The sequence below is a fragment of the Rhinoderma darwinii genome, chromosome 12 (assembly GCF_050947455.1).
Source record: "Rhinoderma darwinii isolate aRhiDar2 chromosome 12, aRhiDar2.hap1, whole genome shotgun sequence".
NCBI classification, from domain to species: Eukaryota; Metazoa; Chordata; class Amphibia; order Anura; family Rhinodermatidae; genus Rhinoderma; species Rhinoderma darwinii.
The window spans coordinates 12,294,507-12,310,422 of NC_134698.1; the positions used below are offsets into that span (position 1 = coordinate 12,294,507).

At 44.2% G+C, this 15,916-nt stretch overlaps 2 protein-coding genes across 2 annotated transcripts; one reads left to right on the forward strand and one right to left on the reverse strand.

Annotated features, from left to right (window-relative positions):
• Positions 1–2,336: 2,336 nt before the first annotated feature.
• Positions 2,337–3,284, forward strand: LOC142665106 (olfactory receptor 6N2-like). Its single transcript, XM_075844653.1, has one exon. It carries the CDS (start codon positions 2,337–2,339, stop codon positions 3,282–3,284), a length of 948 nt encoding a protein of 315 aa, XP_075700768.1.
• Positions 3,285–7,397: 4,113 nt separating this feature from the next.
• Positions 7,398–9,229, reverse strand: LOC142665107 (C-reactive protein-like). The gene is given in 5 exon segments (XM_075844654.1): positions 7,398–7,717; positions 7,720–7,822; positions 7,824–7,855; positions 8,246–8,278; positions 9,178–9,229. Coding segments are annotated over 5 exon segments (540 nt in total).
• Between the last annotated feature and the right edge of the window lie 6,687 nt (positions 9,230–15,916).

Below are 15,916 nucleotides of genomic sequence, written 5' to 3' on the forward strand. Positions count from 1 at the left end.
TCAACTGTAGTAGCTTCTGAGGAAGTACTTTTCAAAAATGAGAAAGAATGATCCCGAAAGCTTGTAAAGCTAGATGAGATTATTTTTAACCCTTTAAGGACATGGCTAATGTCGATCTACAAGACGCAGGGTGGTATTTTCCGTTTTTGCATAAATGCATTCCAAAAGCCATAATTTTTTATTTTTTCACTGACGTTGCTGTTTGAGGTCTTGTGTTTATGTGTATCGAGGGTGTATTTTTTTTTTTTTGTTATAACTACTTTTATTTACAGATGAATACATACATGTTTCTAGAGGTTCTAGGAACTGGCGTTAAAGGGGTTATCCAGTAAAATAAATATATGTCTGCTTTCTTCCAAAAACAGCACCACACCTGTCCATAGGTTGTGTGTGGTATTGCAGCTCAGCCCCATTAACTTCAATGAAACTGAACTGCAATACCAGATAAACGGATTGGCTCAATACTAGTGATCTCTAACTTGTGGCTCTCTATCCATAGCAAAACTCAACCCCCCCCCCCTCACATGTCCTGACCTCCACAGACTGTCAGAGCATGCTGGGAGTTGTAGTTTCGCAACAGCTGGAGAGCCACAGGTTAGAGATTGGTTTACACTTTTAGAGCACATGCAATACTACAAAATAAGTGTGTCTTTTATATGTGTTTGCTATAGAAATTTATTGAATATGCATTCCATTTGAAGGAGACATATCTATTGCATTATTATATTAAAAGGGGTTTCAAGGATTTTACAATGATGACCGATCCTTCTTGACCCTGGGACCACATGGTAAGTAGAACAATGGTGCTGTGGTGTTCACTAGAGTGCAACGCCCCTTCACTGCAGTACCCGATACAACAACATCCACACGCAGCTCAGCCCTCTCTGTCCCATTCACTTAAATGGACAGTTCTAGACACATGACTATTGCGTCCAGTACTGTAGTGAAAGGGCTCTGGAATTTTTTCAGTGTGGGTACTAGCGGTGGTACTATCCCTGATCATACATTGGTAGCCTTTACTAAGGATAGACCATCATTGTAATTTATTTTGCAGATGAGCACATACCTGTTTCTAGAAGTTCTAGGAAATGGAGTTTAAAGGGTTATCCAGTATTAGAAAAATATTTCTGCTTTATTTCAAAAACAGCACCACACCTATCCATAGGTTGCGTGTGGTATTGCAGCTCTGCCCCATTCACTACAATGGAACTGAGCTACAATGCCAGACCCACGTATTTGCTAATTAAAGGTGTCTATACTAGTTATCTCTAACCTGCGGCTTTCTAGCTGTTGCCAAACTTCAACCCCTCATATATCCTTACATCCACAGGCTGTCAAAGCATGCTGGGAGTTGTAGTTTCGCAATAGCTGGAAAGCCACAGGTTAGAAATCACTGGTCTACACTTTTAAAGCCCATGCAATACTACAGAATACTAAGTAGGCCTTGCACATGTGTTTGCCATACGAATTTTATTGAATTTGCATTCCATCTGAATAGACACAATGATGGCATTATTGTATTAAAAGGGGTTTCAGGGGTTTTTCTTTGATTACTCATCCTTCTAAACCCTGGGACTTCCATGGTAAGTACAACGCCCCTTCACTGCAGCACCTGACACAGCAACATCCATACGCAGCTCAGCATTTTTTCCCCATTCACTTGAATGGACAGTAGTAGACACAGCAACATGCCTAGGATGTTGGGTACTGTAGTGAAAGGGCTGTGGAATAGCTTGCTGAACAGTGGAGGTACCTGGGCATTTATTGTCCACGGTCATAAATTGGTAGCCTCCCCTAAGGATAGACCATTGAAGTAAAAATCTCAAAAAAACTGTTTTAGTAACAGGGATGATGACATGAGGGATGTTAACATTTGTTTTCTTTTTTAATTTAGTCTTTTATCATTCCTAGTCAATCATTATAATAAACTCAAGGAAGCACCGATAGGAACTTTGAAATTCGGAAATTCAATTCACAATTCAATGAAGAAAGTTTTCAACGAGTTATTATTAGAAATCTGGAACCTACCAAAAGTTTTGACTATTGTGTTTTGTAAAAAAATATTTGATTCATGATTTTTTTTGCCCACAATGGTGATTTTCTAAAAACGAACCAATTTTTTATGGACAGGGTGCACATTTTATCACTTAATTAGCCTTAATACTGTAAATCTGTAAGTGAAATATTGATAATAGATAATTCAGATTAAGCTAAAATGTTAATATCTCAATATATAGAAGCTGGGATTGAATTTAGTAATTGAAATTGATTGTCTCCAAGAAAAATAAAAAATACAATATTTCCCTACTTTAATTAATTAAATTAAATTTCAAGCAATGTATAAAAATCAGACTATCACCGAATTCATCGTGGTTGGCTTCGCCAGCATAACTAATTACCACGCGTTTCTTTTTGTATTATTTCTATTCCTTTATATAATTATTACGACTGGTAATGGAATTACATTTGCTGTCATTGTTTTGGACTACCACCTTCATATACCTATGTACTTTTTTATAGGTACATTATCCATTGTTGAGATTTGTATTGTCACAACGGTCTATCCAACTCTGTTTGCTCTTTTCCTTAAGGGAAGGGAGTATATTTCTTTTAATTATTGCCTTTTGCAGATGTATGCTTTTGATGCGTTCTTAATTACAGAGAATTACCTTCTAAGTATTATGGCTTATGATCAATATGTAGCAATTTCTAAGGCTCTTCGATATCATACTATAATGACACTGAAATTCTGCAATCTATTAATATGTCTGTGTTGGCTTCTTGGCTTTTTAAGCCCATTGGCTATGATCATCATGATTTCTGGGTTACCTTTTTGTGGACCAAACGAAATTGAGCATCTATTCTGTGACTCATCACCACTGTTAACCCTATCTTGTGCCAATAGTAACGTTGACGTGACAATGGACCTAAGCGTTAGCTCCTTCTCCATTATCTTGAATTCTATCTTCATTGTTTTAATATATACCAATATCTTAGTCACAATACTAAAAATGAAAACTTCAGAGGAACGTAAAAAAGCCTTCTCGACCTGCATGTCTCATCTTTTAATGTCACTTTTTTTCTATGGAAGCGTTGCCTTCATGTATATAAATCTTCAATCAACTTATTCTCCTGATTATGATTTAGCTGTATCGATACATCATTCTGTATTTACTCCACTTTTGAGTCCTCTTGTCTACAGTTTTCGGAACAAAGAGATCAAAAATTTTTTGAAGAAACAACTTCAGTCCAAAACTGTATTTATATTGAAGGGAAACAAATAGTTAATGGGAAGTATATGTATTGTCTTATATTAGTCACCATTTTGGCTGTATGAGAACAACGTAAAACTGACTAAAAACCACCGCATGATTAAACACTTATTGAAGACCCTATCATTATGTCCTAAATGTGTATAACTGGAAAACCCGGAGAAAGAAGTGTGAAGTGTGAAGATGGTACATTATAATATGCATACAGTACACAGCTCTATGCCCAATTTTGCTGCCCGTATGTTAGAAGACGTATACATTTTAAAAAAATTTTTTACCGGATGGCATGAGATTGTGTTGAATTGATATGATGACAAATTGTATAACTTATAACGCAACTCAAAAAAACTATTTAGGGTGGTAAAATCTGTATATTTTTCCAAAACATCTGAGACTGTGGGCAGGGCCTGGGCAGAAAAGTGGCAAATGAGGTTTAACACTGATAAAACCAAGGATATGCACTTGGAAAGAGAAAATATATGACACCATTACACAGTAAATGAGGAAACACTGTTAAAACTGACATGGAAAAGGACTTAGGAATTTTAGTTGACAGTAAACTTAACTGTAGCAACCAGTGTCAGGCAGCTGCTGCCAAGGCAAATAAGATCATGGGGTGCATAAAAAAGGGCATAGATGCACATGACGAGAACATAGTTCTACCACTTTATAAATCTCTAGTAAGACTCAACATGGCATATTATGTAAAGTTTTAGGCATCAGTGTACAAGAAATTGATAGTAAAGCTTGAGTGGTGTCAATGAATTGCAACCCAAGTAATAAATGTAATGAGTTTACAACAGTACCCAGAAAGATTATTAAAATTAGGGTGAGGTTGACCTATTAACTATGTATAAATAAATCAAAGGTCCATACAGTGATCTCTCTCGTGATCTATTTATACCTAGGACTGTAACGATAACAAAGAGGGAATCCTCTACATCTAGAGGAAGGAAGATTTCTGCATACATATGTATTTTATTATTTTTGTTCATTTATTATTGGCCTGATGAAGACGTCGAAACGCGTAGCCTGCATATCACTAAACCAACCTATCTTAAAATGATTTGTTATTTCTCTATGCAATACAGCAGTGCCTCAATATAGGTCCTCAATTTATATATATATATATATATATATATATATATATATATATATATATATATATATATTTATGTTATTGCACCTATATATATATATGTATATATATATATTTATATATATATACAATATATATATATATATATATATATATATATATACCATTTTCTCCATATCTATTTCATACATACATATGTAGCCATCTTTATCTTGATTTTTAATGCATTAAATACACAGTGTCAAGAAACTTTAACTTGACTTTTTTAATGGCTTTTCAGTGGCACCCTGCAGCAAATTATCAGAGTCAAGATAAAGATGGCTACATATGTAACAAAGGAGGTGATACTTTGCTGTACGAGCAGTTAGACTATGGAACTCTTTACCAGAGTTGTTATGGTAAACTCACTGAAAGAGTTAAAAAAATATGCTATTCTTGAGTGTAAAAATATCACAAGTTATGGTTACTAGATTACTATAGATGGGTCGTTGATCCGGGTATCTATTCTGATATATTGGCGTTGGGAAGAATTTTTTTCTTGAAGGGGAGGAAAACTGAATTTTGCCTCATGGGGGCTTTGCTTTCCTGTGGATCACCATTACAGGATAGCAGGCAAAACTGAATGGACATATGTATTTTTTCAGCCTTAAAAACTATATTACTATGTTACTATGATAGGGAATAGAAGTTAAATTTATATAATTAATAATAATAATAATAATAATAATAATAATAATAATAATACAATTAATAAAAATAATAACAATGATAATAATAACAACAATGATAATAATAACAATAACAATAGCTGTGTCCTTTTTTTTTTTTTCAATCCCTCTTTCTCTGCCATCACGTGAAGCTACAAAACAGTACGATATTTAAACAAAGGCATCAATTTTCCTTTGCATTAGAGCAAAGAAAAAATAGGTTTCAAAGGTACACAGAGCCTTTAACCCCTTCCCGACACCACCGTATATATACGGCGCTGTCGGGAAGGTGTTCCCGCAAACCACAGTACAGTTACGTCGCTGTGATGGTGCGGGCTCAGAAGCACGGGGTGACAGCTCTATTATACAGCTGCCACCCTCCTGTAATGTCCAGGACCAGAGCTATTCTCTGATCCAGCCGATTAACCCCTCAGATGCTGCGCTTAAAAAGTGGCAGCATCTGAGAGGTTTGGACCCAAACGGCAACCCAGCGACACAATCGCTGGGTTGTTATGGCAACCAGAGGCCAAATAATGGCATCTGTGTCTGCCTTGTACAGAAGCCAATGAGGACCACCTCCGGTGGGTCCTCATAGGCTTGCTGTCAGTGAATAACTGATAGCTCTAATGCACTGCACTACATATGTAGTGCTGTGTATTAGAGTAGCGATCGGGGAATCAGGCCCTCAAGTCCCCTAGTGGGACAAGTAAAAAAAAGTTAATAAAAGTGTCGTAAAAAAATAAAAACACACAAGTTTCAAGTAAAAAAAAAAGCCAAACTGCCTTTTTTGCCATAATAAGTCTTTTATTATTAGAAAAAAACTTAAAACATTTAAAAAACTATACATAATTGGTATCGCTGCGTCCAGAACTAACCAAACTATAAAACTATTATGTAATTTATCCCGCACTGTGAACGCCGTAAAAAAATAAATATGAAAAACGCCAGAATCTTTGTTTTTAGGTCACATCTCCTCCCAAAAAATGCTATAAAAAGTGATCAAAAAGTCACATTTATGCCAAAATAGTACCAATAAAAACGACAATCCGTCCCTCAAAAAATAATCCCTGACACAGCTTTGTCCACGCAAAAATAAAAAAGTTATGGGTCTTAGAATATGGCGACACAGAAAACAAATGATTTTTTCTTAAAAGAAAGTTATTTTATTATGCAAATGCTGCAATACATAAAAAAACAACATAAATTTGGTATCACCGTAATCGTATCGACTCGCAGAATAAAGTTAACGTGTAATTTATGGCGCACGGTGAATGCCGAAAAAACCCCCAATAAAAAACTATTCCAGAATTGCTTGTTTTTGGTAATTTCCTATAACAAAAAAATGAAAAAAAAAGTTATCAAAAAGTCGTACGTGTTCCAAAATGGTAGCAATAAAATCTACAGGTTGTCTTGCAAAAAACAAGCCCGCACACAGCTCCTTCAACCAAAAAATAAAAAAGGTTATGTCTCTAGTAATGCGGTGATGAAAAACGTCCCGATGCGCAGGCCGGATGGGAACATTCCTTCAGTTTGAGGGCCCTAGTATTTAGAAACTAATAAGGGACATAGCACATCCGCTGGAAGTGAGGGGGCCTGTATTATACCAGCGCAACACTTTCTCAGCAAAATTTCCAAAAAACTACAAAGGAGAAAAAGTCCCAAAAAGGTGCAGACTTTAGTGTTACAAAAGGGGGATAAGAAAGAAAACCGTATATCAGTGCGATACAGGCCTGCACATAACAGACTGCTTCACAGCGTACCACACATCTACGGATAATTATATTATGTACCACATTATTATACCCTCTTATTATGCCCTGATGTACTCTGGACAGATTACATATGCCCCCACATTATAAACTGAATACCAATAAAACTCCAAACAAAACTACTACCAAGCAAAATACATGCTCCAAATGGCGCTCCTTCCCTTCTTAGCCCTACAGTGTGCCCAAACAGCAGTTTACATCCACAAGTATGACATTACCATACCCGGGAGAACCTGCTTAATAATTTATGGGGTAAGATTCTCCAGTGGCACAAGCTAGGCACAACATAGAGCACTTTGTCTATGGGACTGATGGAAATGGACGAGTATAACTCTCAGTTATCTCTATCAGTCCTTCAAAGAATGAATAGAGCGGTATTGAGCACTTGTGACTGCAGCTTCATTCAAACGTGGAACATGGACCCTTGATCTTGTGATCTCTAGGGATCTCAGCGGTCGAATCTGCAGCAATCACACATATATCACCTATTATGTGGATAGGCGATTAATGATTTTCGCAAGACAACGCATTTAAGACTTTTCCCTTCATCTCAAAATATTGCAGATTGCCAGTTAATTACATTTCCAGTGAGATCATCAGTGACTATTTTTTGAATGTCTTCTGGTGTCAGAACATAATGCCACATATGGACATCACTTAGTTCACCCAGAAAGCATTGATTCTGATCAAACCCACCCCCAAATGAGTCCTGCTCCTGCCCAAAAGTAATACATATTTCTGGGTTGATAGAAAACCCCTTTCCTGAAACCCTTCTAGGGTACACATTTCCATTGACCCAAAGTTGAATTATACCAGTTTCTGAGTCCAAAGTCACACAAGTATGTTTCCAATCTAGAATATCTTTGTCTTAAAGTTGTTTTCTTCCTGATTTATATAGACTGAACAAGAACCAGGTGGTTTGACGAAAATGAGAAATGTATTATCCTTATTTGGTCCAGACATGGCCAGAGAAAAAAAGGCTGTAATTGCGAGAAAGTTCAGAGTAAGGGTATGTTCACACGTGCACGTCCGTTACGGCTGAAATTACGGAGATGTTTTCAGGCGAAAACAGCTCCTGAATTTCAGACGTAATGGCATGTGCAGGCGATTTTCGCAGCGTCCCTTACGGACGTAATTGGAGCTGTTTTTCGATGGAGTCAATGGAAAACGGCTCCAATTACGTCCCAAGAAGTGACATGCACTTCTTTGACGCAGGCGTCTTTTTTACGCGCCGTCTTTTGACAGCGGCGTGTAAAAAAAATGACCGTCTGCACAGTACATCGTAAAACCCATTCAAATGAATGGGCAGATGTTTGCCGACGCTTTCAAGCAGTATTTTCGGCCGTAATTCCAGCAAAAAACGCCTGAATTAAATAGTGCGTGTGAACATACCCTAAGACCTCAGGCAAATAGAAAGCATCTGTAGTGGTTCTTCTTGTCACAATCTGTGGATATGTGGACTCACTGGGCTGTACCGCCGTAGCGGGATAGCAGATGACCAAACAGTGACTAGGCTCAGATGGGACCTTGGCAGCAGACACCAGGCGTGGTGTAACACAACACAAGGTAGCACGGGATACAGGATACAGGTAGCAGGAACGAGAACACTGGGAACAGGAAAACACTAAGGGACCATTTGCTAGACTGTCATGGGAAAACACAACAACGCTCAGGCAATGAGTGAAGGGGCAGGGCCCTTCTTATAGTCCAGGGGGAACATGGGTTGATTAGACAATTCTTAACAAGTGTGCGCGCCGGCCCTTTAAGGTCAGGACTGAGCTCGCGCTTGCACCCAAGTGTTCACTGCAGGCCAGGACGGCCACATGTGCTGGTATCTCTGGAGAGGAAGGCATCGGCAGGATGAGAGGAGTCTGCGGTCTGCTACCGCGGACGTTACAGTATACCCCCTTTTACGCCCCTCTTCTTGGGACCAGAGCGAGAGAGGAACTTCTTAATCAGGGTAGGAGGATTGAGGTTCTCCTCCTGCTCCCGGGACCTCTCCTTTGGACCAAATCCCTTCCAATCCACTAGATAGAAGGTTCTTCCGCATACTTTTTTGGTGTCCAGGATCTCCTTAACTTCAAATGTATCTGATGAACCGCAGGAGGTAACTGTAGGACCAGGAGTCTTGGAGTAGCGGTTCAGGACCACAGACTTCAGGAGGGAAACATGAAAAGAGTTGGGGATCTTGAGGGTAGGAGTCAGCCGAAGCTTGTAGGAGACAGGGTTGATCTTTTGCAGAATCTCGAAGGGTCCGAGGAACCTGGGAGCAAACTTGTATGATGGTATCTTCAGCCGGATATCTCTAGAGGACAGCCAGACCTTGGTACCTGGAGGAAACTGATGCAGCTCTCTTCTACTTGTGTCCGCCTTACGCTTCATGCGGTTGACCGCCAGCAGAATAGAGGATCGGGTTTGCTGCCAGATCTGGAGGAAGTCCCTGAATACAGAGTCAGCTGCAGGCACCTGGGACATAACTGACACCGGGAGAGAAATGTGTGGATGTTGGCCGTAAACGATGAAGAATGGTGTGGCAACAGTGGAGTCGCTTGTGTGGTTGTTATAAGAGAACTCGGTCAAAGGAAGAAGCTGCACCCAGTCATCATGCTGCATGGAGATGACGTGTCGTAGGTAGTTCTCCATGATCTGATTGGTCCTCTCGACTTGACCATTGGACTGGGGGTGGTAGGCTGAGGAAAAGTCCAACTTTACATCAAGGAGTTTACAAAGGGCTCTCCAGAACTTTGAGGTGAACTGAACCCCCCGATCAGACATGGTATGCAGAGGTAAGCCATGCAGGCGGAAGATGTGTTGGATGAAGAGGTTGGCCAGTCGAGAAGCAGAAGGTAGGCTTGTCAGCGGAACAAAATGAGCCATTTTCGAGAATCGGTCCTCCACCACCCAGATCATACTGCGTCCAGCAGAGGGGGGCAGGTCCGTGACAAAGTTCATTGCTATATGCTGCCAGGAGGCATTGGGCACAGGCAGTGGCTGGAGCAGACCAGCAGGTTTACCTTGTTAGCTGCGCACACCGTGCAGGACAAGTCAAAGTCCACGATGTCTTTGGGCAGGGTGGGCCACCACAAAATGACAGGCAATCAGATCTCGGGTTTTACGGGCACGCGTGCCCCCGCCAGTTTGGGGCTGTGTCCCCAGTGTACGATTCCCCTCCTGTCTGCCAGGCGTACAAAAGTCCTCCCCGGAGGGATGTCTTTAATTTGCAGGGGATTAACAGAGATGATGCCTCTGTCTCGGAGGACCTGGACAAGGCATTGTCTCTCACATTTTTGTCGGCAGGGTGGTAGTGGAGAACAAACTGGAGCGGGCACAGAACAGCAAACACCTAGCTTGACGGGGGTACAGCCATTGGGCCGACTGGAGATAGGTGAGGTTCTTATGGTCGGTATATAACAGGATGGGGTGAGCTGCGCCCTCTAGTAGGTGTCTCCTCTCCTCCGGAGCCAATTTGATGGCCAATAACTCCCGAACCCCAATCGAGTAATTGCGCTCTGCGGAAGAAAATTGTCTAGAATTAGTATATTTTTTGATTACTAAAAAACAGATATTCTCCAGCTATATCCGTGGTTTTCCCATAAAAAGGTAGGAAAATCACTTTTATTAATGCTATATGTTCGGACATTAGCAATGGAAATTTTTTTCCACATTAAAACCATCCTTTTTAATTTATCTATTAGTGGTTGTACATACAATTGCCCGTACTTATTTATGTCAGCAGAAACTGTTGCCTGAAAGTATTTAAGCCATTTTTTGGATTTTAATTTTTATTTTTTTCCTCCCCACATTTAAAAAGCTATAACTTTGTTATTTTTCTGTCATTATAGCTGTCACGAACACAGGGTTTGTGGACCCACTAGGCCGCTCCGCCATAGCGGGGAGGCAGCTGACCAGGTCACAGTCTAAGCAGAAGTAAATGGTAGACAGTAATGCTTGGGTACCTAAAATAGTCCGGGCGGTGGCTGTGGCTTCAGCACGGATGGAGGCAGGTGCGGCAAGTGGCGCCAGACGTGGCGGGAAGTATCCTGATAAAGCGGTAGACACTTGCCGTGGCAGATGACACTTGACGTGGCAGATGGCACTTGGCGTGGCAGATCACACTTGACGTGGCAGATGGCACTTGACGTGGCAGAAGACACTTGACGTGGCAGATGGCACTTGACGTGGCAGATAGCACTTGGCGTGGCAGATGACACTTGGCGTGGCAGAAGACACTTGACGTGGCAGATGGCACTTGACGTGGCAGATGGCACTCGAACGCGGGTAGGCACAGGAACAATACGGAATACAGGAACGGTAACAGGGCACGGGTAACAGCTGGAACGGGAGACACTAAGGGACTATTTGCGAGACAGACTGGGAAAGACTAACAACGCTCAGGCAAGGATTAGAAGGCCAGGGGCCTTCTTATAGACCAGGAAATCGTGGCAGTTGATGGTGATGACGATTTCCAAATCGCGCGCACTGGCCCTTTAAGGCCGGGCGCGAGCGTGCGCGCGCACCCTACGGGACCCAGCCGAACGGAGCGGAAGTGAGCGCTGGCATCTCCTAGGAGGCCAGCGCTCACAGATCCATGGCTGCGGGCGTCGGGAGGTGAGTAAAACCAACGGCCCGCGGCCATGGGCGCTACAGTATACCCCCTCTTACGCCCCCTCTTCTTGGGGCCAGAGTGAGAGAGGAACTTTTTAATAAGAGTAGGGGCGCTGAGGTTCTCTTCTGGCTCCCAGGACCTCTCCTCAGGACCAAACCCTTTCCAGTCCACCAAATAGAAAGTCCTTCCTCCTGCCCTCTTGCGATCCAGGATCTCCTTTACCTCGAATACATTAGAAGGACCGCTGGCAGCAACTGTGGAACTAGAGGTCTTGCTGTAGCGGTTCAGGACCACTGGTTTCAGGAGGGACACATGGAAGGAGTTAGGGATTCTGAGGGTAGGGGGTAGCCGCAGCTTAGAGGAAACAGGGTTAATTTGTTGCAGGATCTCGAAAGGACCAAGGAACCTGGGAGCGAACTTGTATGAAGGCACCCTCAAGCGAATGTTCCGAGAGGACAGCCAGACTTTAGTCCCCGGAAAATACTGAAGCGGCTCTCTTCTCTTGGTATCTGCCTTTCGCTTCATGCGATCGACCACCAGCAAAATAGAGGACCGGGTCTGTTGCCAGATTTGCAGGAAGTCTCCATATGCAGAGTCAGCAGCGGGTACCTGAGATGAAGTCGACACAGGAAGAGGGACTCTGGGATGTTGACTGTACACGATGTGAAACGGAGTGGAAGTGGTGGACTCACTTGTGTGGTTATTGTAAGAAAACTCGGCCCATGGAAGAAGCTGTACCCAGTTATCGTGCTGCGAAGAGATGAAGTGGTGGAGATAATTTTCCATGATCTGGTTGATCCTCTCAACTTGCCCATTGGACTGGGGCTGATAGGCAGAGGAGAAGTCCAAACTCACATCCAGGAGTTTACAGAGGGCTCTCCAGAACTTAGAGGTAAACTGAACCCCCCGGTCGGACACAATGTGAAGAGGCAAGCCATGCAAGCGGAAGATGTGCTGAATGAAGAGACTTGCCAGTCGAGGAGCAGAGGGTAGGCCGGTCAGCGGGATAAAATGTGCCATCTTAGAGAACCGGTCCACCACCACCCAGATGGTGTTACATCCTGCTGAGAGAGGAAGGTCCGTGACGAAGTCCATAGCGATGTGCTGCCAGGGGGCACTGGGTACAGGCAGGGGTTGAAGCAGGCCGGCAGGCTTGCTGTGAGTCACTTTGTTAGAGGCACACACCGTGCAAGCAGAGACAAAGTCCAGAACATCCTTAGGTAGCGTGGGCCACCAGAAGTGACGAGCGATCAGGTCTTGGGTTTTACGGATACCGGCGTGCCCAGCTAGTTTAGAACTGTGTCCCCAGCGGAGAATTCTTTTTCTGTCTGCCAACCGAACAAAAGTTCTCCCTGGAGGGATATTTCTAAGCTGCAGAGGATTGGCGGTGACAACGCAGGATGGGTCTATGATCATCTGAAGGGACTCCACCGTGTCTTCCGTCTCAAATGATCTGGACAGGGCATCGGCCTCACATTCTTGTCAGCGGGACGGTAGTGGAGCAGAAATTGGAAACGGGTGAAGAACAGTGACCACCTGGCTTGACGAGGATTCAGTCTTTGAGCGGACTGAAGGTAAGTAAGATTCTTGTGGTCGGTGAAGATCAGGATGGGGTGAGCAGCGCCCTCCAGAAGATGTCTCCACTCCTCCAGGGACAATTTGATAGCCAGTAGCTCCCGATCACCAATGGAGTAATTGCGCTCAGCAGAGGAAAACAGTCTTGAGTAGTAGCCACATACTACTGCCTTTCCTTTGGAGCTCCTCTGGAACAGAAGTGCGCCTGCACCAACAGAGGAAGCGTCCACCTCTAGTGAGAACTGCTGAGATACGTCCGGGTGATGGAGGATTGAAGCTGAAGTGAAGGCTTTCTTGAGGCTAATGAATGCGGACTCTGCCTCTGGAGTGCACACCTTGGCGTTCACACCCTTCTTGGTAAGTGTAGAGATGGGGGCCGTCAGAGAAGAAAAGTTCGGAATAAATTGCCGGTAGAAATTGGCGAAACCCAGGAACCGCTGTATGGCCCTTAGGCCTTGAGGACGTGGCCATTCCAGGACAGACTTTAACTTCTCAGGGTCCATCTTAAGGCCTTGATCCGAGATGATATAGCCCAGGAAGGGCAAAGACCTCTTTTCAAAGGTGCATTTCTCTAACTTGGCATACAAGCGATTCTCTCTTAGTCGCAGAAGAACTTGACGAACATGCCTCCGATGAGTCATCAGATCTGGGGAGAAGATTAGAATATCATCGAGATAAACTACAACGCACATATAGAGGAGATCTCGGAAGATGTCATTAATGAACTCCTTAAATACTGCGGGAGCGTTACACAGTCCGAAGGGCATCACTAGGTATTCGTAGTGCCCATCGCAGGTGTTAAATGCCGTCTTCCATTTGTCACCCCGGCGAATCCGGATTAGATTATAGGCCCCCCGCAGATCTAGCTTGGAAAATTTTTGGGCTCCTCGTATGCGATCAAACAGCTCGGAAATGAGTGGCAACGGGTATTTGTTCTTGACCGTGATCTGATTGAGACCACGGTAGTCAATGCAGGGTCGCAGAGATCCATCTCTCTTTTTAACGAAGAAGAATCCTGCCCCGGCCGGGGAGGAAGATTTTCGAATAAAACCCCTCTCCAACTTCTCCTTGATATAGGCTGACATCGATAAAGTCTCTGGCAAGGAGAGAGGATATACTCGTCCACGGGGAAGAGAAGCATTGGGAACCAGTTCAATGGGACAGTCATAATTCCGATGTGGAGGCAACGTCTCAGCCTCTCGTTTGCAAAAGACATCCGCAAAACTGGCATACTGAGAAGGTAGATCGGAGAGTGACTGAGGCAGAGGGGGCACAACAGGATGGACTTGTGACAGGCAATGGCTATGGCATCTGGAACCCAATTGAAGAACTTCTCCAGAACTCCAGTAGAGTGTCGGGGCGTGTAGACGGAGCCATGGCAAACCCAGCAGGATAGGATTGATAGCCTTGGGTAGTACCAGGAAGGAGATCTGTTCTGAGTGAAGAGCTTCGACCTGTAATGTCAACGGCTCAGTGATGAGCATGATCGGATCAGGCAACGGTAGACCATTCACAGAAGCAACTGCCAGGGGTCTGTCCAGAAGGACTGTGGGTAGTTGAAACCGATCCACTAGATCCTGGTGGATAAAATTAGCAGCCGCTCCAGAGTCAAGATAGGCGGAGGAAGGATGTGATGTCTGTCCGGTGACGATGGCCACAGGTATCGATAATTTGGAAGACGTTGCCTCTCCAACCAACCCTAGGTACGGGAGTTTCCCGGTTTCTGTGGGCATTGGCGTACAAAATGACCCTTGAGGCCACAATACATACAAAGTCCAGAGGAGCGTCTGCGCTTCTTCTCCTGTTCAGATAACCGGACTCTGTCTACCTGCATGGGTTCCTCAGGTAGCGCACTAGGAGTGGACAATAGTGGTCTCTGGGCAGAGGGTGCTGGTCTGTGGGCCCGGCTCTCCTGACGAACCTCTAGAGAGCGCTCCCGGATTCTCATATCAACCCGGGTGGCTAACAGGATGAGGGCATCCAAGGTAGAAGGAAGGTCGCGGGCTGCCAGTTCGTCCTTGATGTGAGAGGATAGTCCCGGCCAGAAGGTCGCCACCAGTGCCTCATTGTTCCATGCCAGCTCGGCTGCTAGGGTACGGAAGGAGATAGCATACTCCCCTACTGTGGAGCCTTCTTGCTTGAGGGTCAACAGAGTGGCTGCGGCAGAGGATGTTCGACCCGGCTCCTCGAACACGGCACGAAAGGACTGCAGGAACAAGGCTAGGTCCGAGGATACAGGTCCTTGTTGCTCCAAGATTCGGTTCACCCATGCGAGGGCCTTGCCAGCGAGGAGGGAGATAATAAATGCCACTTTGGAAGAGATGAGGACTTAGCCTAAAATGCACCGTGCATTGATTGAGAAATCCTCTACATGCTCTGGGGTCACCGTCGTAGCGAGGAGGAAGAGGCAGAGGAACTGAGGATCTGGAACAAACAGGGGGAGCAACAGGCAGTGGCACGGCAACAGCTTCAGGGGGAAGAAACGGGGGTGGAACAGCGAGTAGATCCAGGCGGACCAGGATAGAATTCACCGCCTCAAGGAGTTGATCCTGACGTGTGCGTAGGTCATGCATCTCTGTCTAAATCTTCTGTACTGGGGTCTTGGGCTGGCCAGCGGGTTCCATGGCCTGAGCGTACTGTCACGAACACAGGGTTTGTGGACCCACTAGGCCGCTCCGCCGTAGCGGGGAGGCAGCTGACCAGGTCACAGTCTAAGCAGAAGTAAATGGTAGACAGTAATGCTTGGGTACCTGAAATAGTCCGGGCGGTGGCTGTGGCTTCAGCACGGATGGAGGCAGGTGCGGCAAGTGGCGCCAGACGTGGCGGGAAGTATCCTGATAAAGCGGTAGACACTTGCCGTGGCAGATGACACTTGACGTGGCAGATGG